This window comes from Seriola aureovittata, chromosome 9 (assembly GCF_021018895.1).
Source record: "Seriola aureovittata isolate HTS-2021-v1 ecotype China chromosome 9, ASM2101889v1, whole genome shotgun sequence".
NCBI classification, from domain to species: Eukaryota; Metazoa; Chordata; class Actinopteri; order Carangiformes; family Carangidae; genus Seriola; species Seriola aureovittata.
Window position 1 is genome coordinate 27,403,744 of NC_079372.1, and position 13,440 is coordinate 27,417,183.

The 13,440-nt window shown below is 42.9% G+C and overlaps 2 protein-coding genes across 2 annotated transcripts in view; one reads left to right on the forward strand and one right to left on the reverse strand.

The window, feature by feature from the left end:
• Positions 1-700: 700 nt before the first annotated feature.
• Positions 701-4,546, reverse strand: zfp64 (zinc finger protein 64 homolog (mouse)). Its single transcript, XM_056386099.1, has 6 exons — positions 4,310-4,546; positions 3,983-4,150; positions 3,728-3,874; positions 3,507-3,569; positions 3,162-3,413; positions 701-3,077 (listed from the first exon to the last, which is right to left on the reverse strand). The coding sequence occupies exons 1-6, from the start codon at positions 4,329-4,331 to the stop codon at positions 1,645-1,647; spliced, it is 2,085 nt and encodes a 694-aa protein (XP_056242074.1). The 5' UTR covers positions 4,332-4,546; the 3' UTR covers positions 701-1,644.
• A 645-nt stretch (positions 4,547-5,191) lies between these two features.
• The window catches only part of LOC130174394 (teashirt homolog 2), a 104,144-nt gene continuing 95,895 nt past the window's right edge, over positions 5,192-13,440 (forward strand). Inside the window, exons 1-3 of the mRNA XM_056384173.1 lie at positions 5,192-5,566; positions 5,750-5,880; positions 7,999-8,064. The gene's annotated coding sequence lies outside the window, so the exon portion shown is untranslated. The remainder of the gene's footprint in view (positions 5,567-5,749; positions 5,881-7,998; positions 8,065-13,440) is intronic.

A 13,440-nucleotide genomic window follows, 5' to 3' on the forward strand; every position in this document is an offset into this window, starting at 1 on the left:
CTTATACAAGTATAACACTTGCCACTCACAGGCATATAATGGATTTCACAGAAAAAAAGGCATCATTAATTAAAATTTGTATGAGGTAAAAGATGAATTATCCAACACATCACAGCATTTTAAGTGTATGACAAAAGGGGTATTGTCATTATATTTCTTTGCTTTTTGTTGTCAGTACCATTTCCTTTTCTGGCAGAAGACAGTTCACCTTTTGAAACACAAACCAACTCTGAGGGGAAACTTTAGTGCAGGCAAAGAGTCATTCATCAAACAACTTCATCTGAGTTTGTGGCCATGCTGAGACACAAAACGTAGCAGTCTGCATCAGGAGAGCCATTAGCGCTGAGGGACGACAGAGAAATCAATGGTCAACTGTTCTCAGGAGACTCCTATTCAGGTTCAGCCTTCACTCTCTGCAAATACTAAGTGCTGAAGTCTGAGTGTAAAACTGGCCAGAATAATAGATAGCTGCAAGCAAAACAGGCACTTTATTGAAAAATCTATTGGGAGAGCAACTTGGCTTTTAGAAAATAAGACCTTGATATGCGGGCTAATGTTTTCTACAATTGACATCTACTTTGTAGATTCAGAATGAGGACTTGAAAATATTCATCTCCAGAAAAAGCTACACATACAGGTCTGTAGAATCAATACTACAAGACTGCAAGAATATAGTTTCAGAGTAAACTTCACCCTTTACTCTCATCGCTCTGCTGCCACCTTCTGGACAAACAGGAGAAAAACATGGCACCAAGAAATTCAATGTCAGTTTGTGTCAATTTGTTTCAGATTTTATTCTTTTACACTTTAGAATTTCTTCTAAGATGTTTTGCTGAAAATAAACATTATTTTAGTTCGGATGCCTCCAAAAATTACACTTGAAAATAGAGTGTATGAAATTGCGTCCTAATGATTAACTTTCATATTCAAAAGTTATTCAGTGTTAAACATGAAGACATTCTGAACTGAACTAATGTGCTACAACAACAATTCATTATTCTGATATCTGAAAATTAGAACATCTACATCTCCAAAGGTAACAGTATTGTTACTTCAGTGGTTAATGATTAAAACTGCTAGCGACAAAAAATGTTATATGTTAATGGCCTGCACATACTAAAGCCTGGTTTATACTTCAGAGTTTAATTGACACCGTAGATACAGTATAGCTGCGTACACTACGCCGCATCCAGACATGCATCTCATGTTGCGGTGACGCAGACCGCAACAACTGTGATTGGTTCGCTTGGTAGCACTAATTCAGTCTCATCCTTGTCTCTCAGTGGTTGGACAAGGACAGAAAACTTACCTCCTTCTGCCTCTATCGGTTCACTGGTCGTACACACCATCTCCTCTGACGTCTTCTCTCTGTACTGCGTTGCGGTAATTTCAGTAAAAGTTGCTCGACATTCATTGGCTCAAACCCCAACAGTTTCATTTCATTTTCATTTCATTACTTGAAGTACATAAAACCCCGCCACCAACTAGCGTTTTGGCGGTATAATCGCAGAGCGCCAAGCCGTAGGCTCTGTCGATCCTACGCAGAAATATAAACCAGGCTTGAGAGTTCTTACCGGCAAAGAAATAGCTTATGATGCAGATATAGTCTTTTCATTTTTAGAAAAAACACACTGAACCCTCAACTCATTGTGGGATTCCTTCCAGTGTGTGTGAATCTGAGTAGAGTGTGTGAGGAGAGAGCTGCTCTATTGCACTCTGCTGTGGTTGAGTGGACATCAATGGAACGCCGTGGATGACCACATTCTGGCTGCCCAGGCCGATGTTTGGCACCAGTAATGCACTTTCCTCACAGGGTAAGGCACTCTCCTCAACCGTAACTGTCCCACCTGGTTTGGACAAGTCCTCCGATGGACCGCACACCATGTCGGGTGGCGTCGGTGCGGTCACCATGGTGGTGTTCCCTTCTGTCACCACTGTGACCTCTGTGCCACCTTCCTGGATCAAGGCGTTGAGGCCCTCCAGTTCAGAGCAGGTGGTGATGAAAGTCTGCGTGCCGCTGCTGGAGCCCTGAGCGGTTATGGCTGTCTGCAGTAGGGCCTGGTGGAGCGGGTTGTTGGTGTCTTCAGGGCTGAGCTGCGTCAAGAGGACCGTCTGGGAATCAAGGGTGGCCTCTGGAGTCTGAGATGCCCCGAGGGGTTGCATAGGTGCTAGCAGGTTGACCTGTTGGATCATGGAGTTTACTACCATGTCCTGGTTTTCTGGGCTTAGCAGGACCATGTTGGTCTTACTCTGACTATCCACACCAGCTGGGATTAAGGGGTTCTCCTGGCCCAGAGAGTGAGATACGATGATTTTGAGCTGTGCATTGCTGTAAGGAGCCATTGAGTCAGACGGGAGAGGAACTTCGAGCTGGGTGTTGCTCTGTGAGGTTGTAACAGGAACCAAATTGACTGCATCAGATGGGGCGGAGAGCTGGAGCTGCAACACATTCTGAGTGTCTCTGTGTTGCTTTTTGTGACTGCGCAGGGAGTCCTCCCTGACAAAAGAAGCATTGCATGAGTCGCAGCAGAAAGCTCGAGCTGCATCTAGTTTGGCCCGATACCGGGAGCTGACCGGCTTTGGAGAGTCACCTCCTCCACTTTTACCTCCACCTCTGCCTCCCTTCCCGCTGCTGCCTTTCTCTGGCTTATCTGAGTGGCACTTCTTTTTGTGAATGACAAGGTTGCTGCGCTGCTTGGAGGCAAAGTTGCAGAAGTCACATTTAAAGGGTCGCTCCTCTGAGTGGATCCTCTCGTGGACTTTGAGCGCCCCCTTGCTGGAGCAGGAGTAAGTGCACTTGGAACACTGGATGGGCTGAGTGGGCTGGTGTTCCCGCGAGTGCTGCCGCAGAGCAGTTTTGTTGGAACACTTGAAATCACAGTGCACGCAGTGGAAGGAGTTCTCAGTGCCGTGTTTGATCTGAATGTGAGATTTCAGGTTGCCTTTCATGGCACAGCGGTACTCACAAAAGTCACATTTGTAAGGCTTCTCACCAGAGTGAATCCGGATGTGCCTCTTCAGGTCTGAGTTGATTTTGAACTTTGCATCACACTGTTGGCACTGGAAAGGTGCATCTCCTTGTAAAAACAAAAAGAAAATCTATTGTGAAATAACACTAAAGTATTTTCAATGCAATCTAGAAAACAACTTTGACTCCCTACCGGTGTGGGAGCGGAGGTGCACGGTGAGCTGGCTGGAGTTGCGGCTGGCGTAAGGACAGATCTGGCATTTAAAGGGCCGTTCATCATAGTGGATACGCAGGTGCTTCTTCAAACTGCTGCTGTCCGCTGCTGCATAGGGACAGTGTTTACACTTGTGCGGCTTCTCGCCTGTGTGTAAGCGGCTGTGCATGTTGAGCTTGTCCCGCCGACTGAAGCGCTTGTGGCACAGCTCACATTCAAACGGCTTCTCACCTGGATGATGGATGGTTAAAAACAACTCGTGTCAATATCTAATCCTGAAGGGCGCTAGCAGCAGAGCATCACGTGTGCATGGCACTGACATACCGGTGTGGGTTTTGAGATGGCGCTCCATGTCTTTTTGGCCATACTGTGTTTTAAAAGTGCAACCTGTGGGATCAAGACACAATGTGTTTTTACAAGGTGTGTGAAGCTTGTGTACTTGTGGAAAGTTAATCTAACTTCGACTGGCAGGAAGTACAGTTCACCCTGCATGGCAGCGGAAAAGAAGGAAAGTGTTACAGTCATAAACAGCGAGAGGCACCAACCTGAGAAACAGCAGCTGTGTCTCTTTGAAGTCAGGGTAGGTTTTAATTTTTTGGAAGGTGTTTTCTGTGCTTTGGTCAGGATCTTTTTGACACCTCTCATAACACAGGTCTGGTAGGTTTCCTCGAAAACAAACTCAGTGCTGGAATCTGAGCAGGACAAAGGTACAACAGATACCCAGTGCATAAAACAGGCGGACTGTGAATCAAGTTTGCATGCAAATTATTAATGATAAAACCAGAGCCACAGTATTTTACCTGGGAGAGTGGCTGTTGCCGTGGTGGATGATGGGTCAGAAGTGGGTAGGGAACATCCATTTTGCTTGTGGGCGAGAAAGACCTCAAAATTATTGTACTGCTGCTTGCAGAAGCCACAGATATGGATATCTGGGCTCACCTCCACCACAACAGAGTGTCCTGCAGCGACTTAAGAGGGCAGAAGACACAAAACAAGAACCCATGATTTCAATAGGAAGTTGTATGATATACGTTTGTGATCTGACAATAAGATATCTGCAATATTACGTCCGAGATGTTAGAGATGTGGTACATTTAGAGATCTTGTTAATAGCTGTTTCACTTTACCTTCGGCGTTGTATGTTGACATTTTCGAGCTTGTTTTTGCTGGAGATCAGCTCATCTTCCTGCTCCTCAAAGGCTACACGACGTCCACCATGATGTTAAACTGCACCGGCTCGACTGTACATGCAGCCAGCACAGATACTACATGTTTCACACTCTGAAATCTACCGAGATGGTTATATCAATGGCAATGACAGTTTACTTCTCTGACAACACTGATACAGAGCGGGTTTACGACATCCTTCATGGGGTTTGCGGCAGCTGGATAAGCATGCGTTTATGTCCGGGTGACGTCATGCGTTGCTTTTAAGGTAGTGGGAAAAACCTAAATTAGCTTATGAGAGGAATTCTAGGATCAAGTTTTTATTTATTTAATGTATTTCTTATTTTGTCTAAGTTTGATATAAATGAATCAAAATATAAAAGCTGTCTGCTATATCACAGTTTCAAAAGATTTTTATGACATTATTTTCTTCCTTTTCTTTCACTAGGCCTATATTACCCCCCTTGGCATATTTATTTTTAACTTGCTGTGTAGACTTTTTGCAATAGCCAATTTAAAAAAGAAAAAGAAAGAATTATAGAAAAAAAAAAACCCAACAAACAAAGAAAATATTTTTAATGTAAGTATTATTGCCATTATTGTTATGTTTGGTGTTTGTTTCATTTTCTAAATTAAGTAGGCTATAGCAGTATATTCTGAGAGTCGATTAATTATAACACCAATTGCACGACTGAGGTTTTCCCATGTATATGCTACCTGCGTTACTCCAAATAACAAGTGTGGCATGACGTTTGGTATTTACGAGCCCCTGAAAGCAACATGACCACTGAACTAAAGAGTTGGATTCAGCGGCGGGACATTAAATGTTCACAAAATGTTGTTTAGTTCTTTTAAAAGAGTGGAAGACCTCCTCATAGAAAACTCTAACTCATAAACCTCAACATTTCCCTCGGTGAGAGAAAAAATTAAGCTAATTGTTATTCTTCTCTTGCTAATACATGGATGTATTTAGGCTAATGTCGTTTCCTGAAGGCCTAGCAAGGCCATTACTGCCACCTGTCGTATTGGAAGTCGCATAAAAAAAAGACCCACAATAACAAACTATGTGTTTGTTGGAGTCACTTAAAAATATATTCGGATTTAACCGAAGTTTGCCTCAGAGTCAAAATGGTGCAGCGTCAGCACATTTCAGAATATAGCCTTAGCACCAGCTGTGATAACTACAACGACTTGAAAGACTACTCCTCGTGTGAGAGGTAAGCTTTCTGATGTAGCAGTTGTTGTAGGACACTAAAATATACATGGTCTACCATCTTTCAAGTAAGGGCAATTTACTGGGTTGTTGGGGTGACTGAATGAGAATGCCTCTTTTTATGCCAGAGCAGTTGTGCTGGTGTGAATAAGCCATGAAAGTGACTGACATACAGCTCCATTTTCAGTGGCAGGTCCTTAACTGCCTGATTGCCACTGTGAAGCTCAGGAATTTCCTTACGCTGACTTTCCTGCATGGCAAAGGCACAGGACTGATTCCTTCCCTGCTGAAACAGCAAATCCTTGAGTCAGACATGAGGTGCGTGCACACACACATGATCACACATACAGAGATACACACACACACACACACACACACACACACACACACACACACAGAGTTGCAGGGCCTTTCATGGCCTGCCCACATGAATCTGACTAGTTGATTACCATCATCTTTGAACTTGATTTTGTCAGGATTGTCCACACAGATTCACATACTTGTATAGTAACTGTTTGTGTCGTATTAGAAAAAAGAAAGTACTGTTTTCTTTGGGCATTTTGGAAATTTGAAAGACATGAAAAGAGATAATTAAATAAATAATTAGATCTGACCGAAAGGCGTGCAAATCATATGCACATAAATCCCTCTACAAACTCAGTTAGAGTTAAATGTACATCAAAAGACCAGATTTACATGAGAAACACAAATGAGTCAGATATGTGGTAATTAAAGAAAGACTTATGTCACTCCCGCAGATGTGGAGAATGGGCCAGTGTGCTCTCTGCTTTGATCTAGACTTCATTTTCACAATCAAAAGAATTGTAAATTTGTTTTGTTGTTGTTTTTTTTTCTTTTTACTTTTCACACTTGCAGCTCAAGATTTTCCTCCCTCTTGTTATGGTTGAGCAGTGTGGTCACTTAATTATCTTCATTATTAGGCCTTATTCATGAGGCACTAACAGTAATGTGTGTTGTCACACCCAGTAAGGCAAGCAACAATTATATCCATCGATTATTTGGGCAGATTCATCTCTCAATCAATCAATCAATGAATCATTTGGTCTCCAAAATAACAGAAAATATTGAAAATTGTATGTATGTTCAAGGATAAGATCGCTGGCCTGAGGTCCATAGTCCAGCACCATCATCCCTAAAACAACCTAGGGCAGTGTGTGCAGAGCAAACCTAGGTACTGCAAGCATTTCAAGTCATTACCAACTGACTAACAGCTGTAAAAACATAAATACATATATAATACATAAACATAATTTCTGTGTTGTTACATCTCCGCTTTAAATTTAAACTAGGCTAAAATGAGCAAGACTGAATGAATAAAAACCCCTCTAGCATGTGTGACTAAATGAGATGTGGCATCCTCAGCAATGATCTAATTGAATTCCAAGGACCCTCAAGTCCATTGTCGAATGTTGGTCTGCTTGTTTCATTGACACTAAGTCCTATTATTATTATTATTATTATTGTTATTATTGTTTACAATCTTATAAAACAAAGGAACGCCATAAATCTTCACATTTAAAAAGCTGGAACCACTACATTTTTACTCGAAGAGTTACTTAAATAATGATTAATTGATTATCAAAAGTGTTGCCAATTAATTTTCTGTCAACTGACTAATCAGTTAGTTAATTGTTAAAGATCTAATTTACATTCATACCAATCTCACTCTGCATGCTAGGTGCTTCTTCACTAGGCGTCCCCGTATCTTTTTAAAACAATACACTCTTATTCAGTCGTTGTATTCAGAAACAAAGTCTTATTTGGACATCCAGCTGTGCCAGTTCTAATTTGTAGACGTGCCCCTTTCCCATTCATTGAGACGCCCGAGTATTCGGTGAGTGATGTAATGTCCCTCTTTTCCCCAATGAGACAAGGGCAACAATAGGGGGGAGTGCCTCTGTCACATTATTTTCCCCCACCGAGGCACGCCAGCTGCTTACAGTTGCTTAATGGCTACGAGCTGTCACAAGGCATCACAGCCCGCTGCCACACAGGAGCGGCAGATGCTTTAATTGCACAATGACTTGTAGGTTGTCAACAGCAATTATACCAGGCTTCCACCTGAGGGCACCCAAAGAACACCGTCTACCCACTTCACTGGCAAGACACAAGCCTCAGAAGCTGGCTGCTACACATAAACCTGATCCCTGAGTTTTGCTTCTGTCCAGACAAGAGCTGCAAAAGGATTCCAAGTCTCTTTTTAGCTTAATGGTTTGGCCATGTGCTGCAAAGATCTGGGCAGGATTGTCAGACAGCAGGCTCAGGACCCCAAAATCATATTTAGACATAAAATATTTATCCAGCTTTGTCACCTTAGGGCCCGCCGCTCACCGTGCTGCGGCAGGTCGTGGTGTGCAGAGTTTGAGTAATTTTGCTCATTATTAATTCATGTCATTTTTTTTCTTTGTGATTCAGGGGAGGCTCATTCGCCGCTGCCAGCCCTAAGATTATTATCATCATTAAGAGGAAACAAATAAAATGGTGAGTTCAAAGCTGTGCTGCAACATGCTCCAGCCAAACATTTGTTCAAGTATGTTGATGGTTTGTTATACAGTATATATATATATATATATATATATATATATATACACACAACTCTGAGAAAATACTGCGTAATGTGCTTAGATTTGTGGTCCATTCTATTTATAGGCACACCTAAAATTATAATCAAGCAGCTCAGAAACCAAACGCACACAGTGACCTTCTGTTTGTGTCATGTCAAATTGAATGGGTAAAAGATGTCCCAAGTCCCGTGTTTGTTTTGAGCCATAAGACAAATTATACACACATGTATGAATTCCTTTGGTCAACAGCTGCCATCGCAGCATCAGATAAAACGGAGCCAAAGTCTGGGAACCATCAGATGCCTCCAACACTCCCACTTTATCATATAAAAAGACAGTGTACATAAATGCACACCGTGCACACACACACACACACACACACACACACACACACAGACTTGCACACGCAAGCAAGTGCAGCAGTGCTACACATAAAAGGTGCACATGCTCACACGCAAATCAGCGCTATGCTCTTTGTATCTGCCAACTGATGCAGATGATAAGGCTGCAGATGAGTGCAGGCTAACCAGAGACTAGGGGGTACATGTGGCTTCACAGACAATAGCAGGCCTTAGGAGGAGAGTATTCAACCCTAAGCAACATGCTGGGATATAAATGAAGACATAATTGTAAAATTTTTTTATGTAGTATGAAATTTTATATGGTAAGAGTGAAGTTATTGTTGGTATAGAGGCTTGCATAAATGTTAACGTGGCCAGAGTGGCAGGTATATAAAATGTGAATGTTACTTAGAAGAAGGAAGAGGAAATATCTTCTCTCCCAATTAAAAACAAAGATTTTTTATCAAAACAGAAGTATTTTTTTAGTGGAGTCCTCTTCAAAAGCAAGGCACTGTGGGTGTCTTGTATTTTGCTGTAGTGTCAGCAGGGGGTGTCCAAAATCAGGCTAGGGAAGGAGACCCAGTGCTTGTTTGAAGCAGCTTACAAGGCAGTGCTCCAGTTTGTAGTAGCTGACATTTTGGAACCAGTGGGTCAGCAAAATGGAGAAGCCATGGAGATGTATCAAAACCAGTGAGACTTTTGACCGCGGGATAGTTGTGTGTAATTTATTGTGGCGCTTTGGTTTTTCTTCATAGCGAGTCCTAATTATCGTTGCCGGATACCGACCATTAACATTATTGCACAAGTAGGTTTCAGGTGTTGCTTTCTACTCCCAAGTAGAACAGAGCAGGAAACGAGGCCATGGACGGAGATGGCACACACGTGTGTGTGTGTGCATGCATGCATGATATGTCTGTGCACACATGTATTTTTCTTTTTTTTGTGTGTGAAGTTGTCAATGATGTCATGATGGAGGAGGGAAAATCTTGATAGTTAGACAGATAACAATGAGGCTGGCTTATTCATGCCCTGCACACACACCTACAGACACATGGACACACACACACGGCGGCATCATCATCGTCACAGAGGGAGCAAGGCTCATAATTGGACAGAGGTGTCTGTAGATAATGAAGCCAGACCTCACACCTGCCAAACCTTGGGGATTTCACTTGACTGGCCACTTAAATCTTCCTCACTCTTCGGGTCTGGAGGGCAAGAGAGTGAGTAAGGAACTAATGGAAAAAAAAGCACGCACTACAGGGAGGATCCCTGTCAGCGTGAGTGTAGCGTGGACCCCCCCATCCACCCACCCTACCCCAGCTAACTCAGCCCCCACAGCTCGTTCCATACAGCACCCACCTCACTTCACTTCACTGTAAATCCTCTGGTGTCAAGGATTTCAGACGGAAATGGGGAAATGCTGCACCAGCTATTTTGTTTCAAACTCTCAAAACACTCGCTTCTCCCAAGTTGTCTTTGGTGACAGCGTTGTGTGCGGGAAGCGTATTGTGCCAGCTTTTAGTGGGGTGTCATTCGAGGTGCTGAAAGGGAAATCAGATAGACGCTTCAACGGAGAAATACTTCTATATAGAAAGTTTACCTGACAGTCATCAGTGAAGGTGTGACACTGTATCAGTGGTAGCAAAAAGCTACACCAATTAGGGGCCGAGTTTACTCTGGCAAAACCTGAACAATTTATGAGAAACAAAATGGAATTTCACACCGTCTTTTTTTCAAGAGTTGATCCATAAATGAGGCTCGGAAATCATTGTCATTCTTGATACAATTATGGCTTAGACTTACACTATTCTATTCTATTCTATTCAGTTCTATTCTATTCTATTCTATTCTATTCTGTAAATACACAGACAGGAGTAAGCGACAGCTGGGGGGGGGGTATCACTCTTTGTTAGCTTGTCATGAAGTCAGCCGTGTCAGCTTTTACATACGAGTTTGTGTCTGCTTTCAAAAGGTTGTGGTGGTAAATGGTGAGAATCAATAACGTTGTTGTGCTAACAGACACAAATAGAGACTGGTAGCTTTGCTTGTGGGTTAGCTGTATCCAGATGGTCTGGGTATATCTGTCATATTTTATTCTTTTATTCTGCAGATATTGGATAAAAAGGATAAACACATGCTTGTCAAACTCTGCTGTCTTGTGGAAGTTGTTTTGTGCCTCCACTGCTACCCCGAAGTCGAGCCATGCATTAATGCGTTGAGTTTAAGGGCTGAAGCAAGGTTACCTGGAGAACCTCAGTCATATTTCTCTGTGCTGAGAAACAGCGATGCAGAGACAATGGTGATTCCTGATGGAGATTTACATGCACGTCTGTAAATGCTAGAGCAGCACACACAGTCACTTAGAGATGTTGTTAGATGTCAGTGAAACTGCATATGATGCATACAAGCTGGCAGATTTATAGCAGGATAATGACAGAACTGCACAAAATTCAATTGTGTGCAAAATCTGAACGAATTCTAAAATCACCCCCCTTTTGACTGGGGCGTTCATTCAGCATGAAAGGAGCCAGAAGCCCCAGCCCAGGGTAGTAATCTTGGATACTTTCAGTTTAATTTTCCAGTGTCCAGGCCAGGTGGGAAGGTAAATGAGCCCAGGTGGCTCGCCTGGCCCACGATACCCAGGAGGGAAACCTCGCAATCAACAGCAACAAGAAAAAAACTAGCATCCATGGTGATGGATGGTGTCACATGTCCGCCGAGTGTTTGTGCTCTAAGTGCTGTGCATATTGAGGTGATGGCTCACCTCATCCTCCACTCTCATAGATTATAGATAGACAAAAAGCTGTGTGAGCAGAGCCAGGTTTGGGAAATGTGCTGTAACCGTAGACCCCGGATCCTCATCATCGTCATCATCCCATCTTTTACCAGCTTGAGCTGCCACTCGAAGACACTTACAGTAGTTGGGCGACATTCGCTAATGTGGATCTTCTTTCCAAATTGCGACGATAAGCAACGCTGAAATGTGCCCTGAAATGAAATCACACGGAAACCGAAAGCTTATCAAGATGAAAGTGTGCAATAATACAAGAATTATCCATCACCATCCATCATGTATTTGTTTGCAGGAAACAGATTACATGGATCTTAATTGAAATATTATTTTACCTTCATTTGAATTATTTATGGGGTTGCTGACTAGATTCATACCTCAGAGAAAAACATGAACACATTATGTGATGCAAGAGTTTGTGTGTGTGCGCTTGTGTGTGCATGTGCGTGTGTGTGTGTGTGCGCGCGTGTGTGCGCTTGTGTGTGCATGTGTGTGTGTGTGTGTGTGTGCGTGTGTGTGTGTGTGCCTGTGTATTTGTGAGCATTTCTCATATATTATTCAAAGTGTAGAGTCAGAACGTGGTCCTAGGTAGCCATATGAGGGATATCAAAGGGCCTGTCTTTGATACAATTTACTTGAGATCCGCTGGCCAGAGCCGAGCTGTCCATTGGCCTACCATTGCTAATGAGATCGGGGGGTAAAATTGAGAGTGGTGGGCTGGCTGTCATCCGCTAGGTGATGGTTTTAAGACTAAGCAGTGATACTTCATTAATTAACCTTCACATTCTATGTAGATCTGCTCATCAAGATGCAGTTAATTAAAGAAAGGTCATTCCAAGGGCTGCTGGGAAGCGGCATTATTACAATGGAGGGATGGCACTGCTTTGAGCGAGATAACACAGGGGAAGGAGGGGGGAGGGGGGGGCGATCACCCCAGTCACCACTTAAATGGCAGACGACTCGCCAAAGCCAGTTTCTGAACTCCTGACTGTGGAACAGCTTAGTTCAAGAAAAAAAAAATGTTTTTCTTTTAGCTGTTTTTGTTTTTTTTTTTTTTTTTTATTTCTTACATTCCCTCTTTTTTTTTTTGTATTGAAAGATGCTGTTGAAAAGCTCTAATGGAGAAAGTCTCAGTAAAATATTCATTACACTCAATCGACAGCATCTATCTTTTAGCATCTCGGTATAGTTTTTCTCCCCTCTCTTTGCAGCCCTGTGTCTTCGCTGCCAATTTCTTGGGCGAATTCTACTCTCTCTGACCTTGCTCAGTGTACAGGAAAAAAAATGCCATGTTGAGTAAATAAAAGGCCTGGAACTCGGCGGGATATAAAATAGTTATGCGTCATCTGTAAGTGAAATCCATTTCTGTGTGGTAACTTATTCATTTTGATTTCTGCCTATCTATCTATATATTTATCTTTGTTACTCTCAGCTAATTCACTCTTAAAATATGTCATCTTGTTTTGGGAAGTGGATCAAGCAGATTCTGTGTTTGGTCATAAAAACACCAGTGGTTGTTTTTGTGCAGGTCTGCATTATGACATAAGGACAAACACAGTTAGAGACAGCTTAGTATGAAGTAATGTGTCTGTAGAATCGCCTCCCGGGCAATCACACAAGTGAGATCAGACTTAGTGATACAAATGGCTTTTTATAATGTTCTTGCCAAGCTTTATATTTTGATAATGGTAACTCCTCTCTCAGTGCTTGTCTTGTTTGGGAGCGTGGCATCAGTTTTTCAAAATGTTGCTGTACTGCAAAATTGTAGCGAGACATCAGCACCTCCCCTGTGTCCACTCAGTCCTCCTGTAGTCATCCCTGAGTGTCTTTTGGCATTGCTTCCAATGGCAGGTGTAGAGACAAACGAGAGGCCGTGCGCAGGCACACGCACGCGCATGCATTCAAGCGTGTGTGCGTATATATATGTGTGTGTATATATCCCTCCCACCCCGCTACGATACAGTAACTGCTGACCCTGGACACAGTGCCATTATGGCAGACGAGGCAGGGCTCCCCTGGCAGCGGCTGGGGCGGCTGGTTGCTAGGTGGAGAGACATTACCGCGGGCCTCTGCAATAATTTATCCTAAGAGCGCGGCGAGCCGTCATGTAGCCCCTGACAGAGAGCTGCAGTACTTTATCAGCCTGCCTGTAAATCAG

What these genes read in the sequence shown, in the direction of transcription:
- zfp64 (XM_056386099.1), bottom strand. Translation starts at nt 4,331, where the DNA reads ATGTCAACATACAACGCCGAAG. An exon ending in GGCAACAGCCACTCTCCCAG is followed by an intron (nt 3,875 to 3,982) that starts GTAAAATACTGT and finishes TGTCCTGCTCAG; the next exon opens with ATTCCAGCACTGAGTTTGTT. An exon ending in GCACCTCCGCTCCCACACCG is followed by an intron (nt 3,078 to 3,161) that starts GTAGGGAGTCAA and finishes TGTTTTTACAAG; the next exon opens with GAGATGCACCTTTCCAGTGC.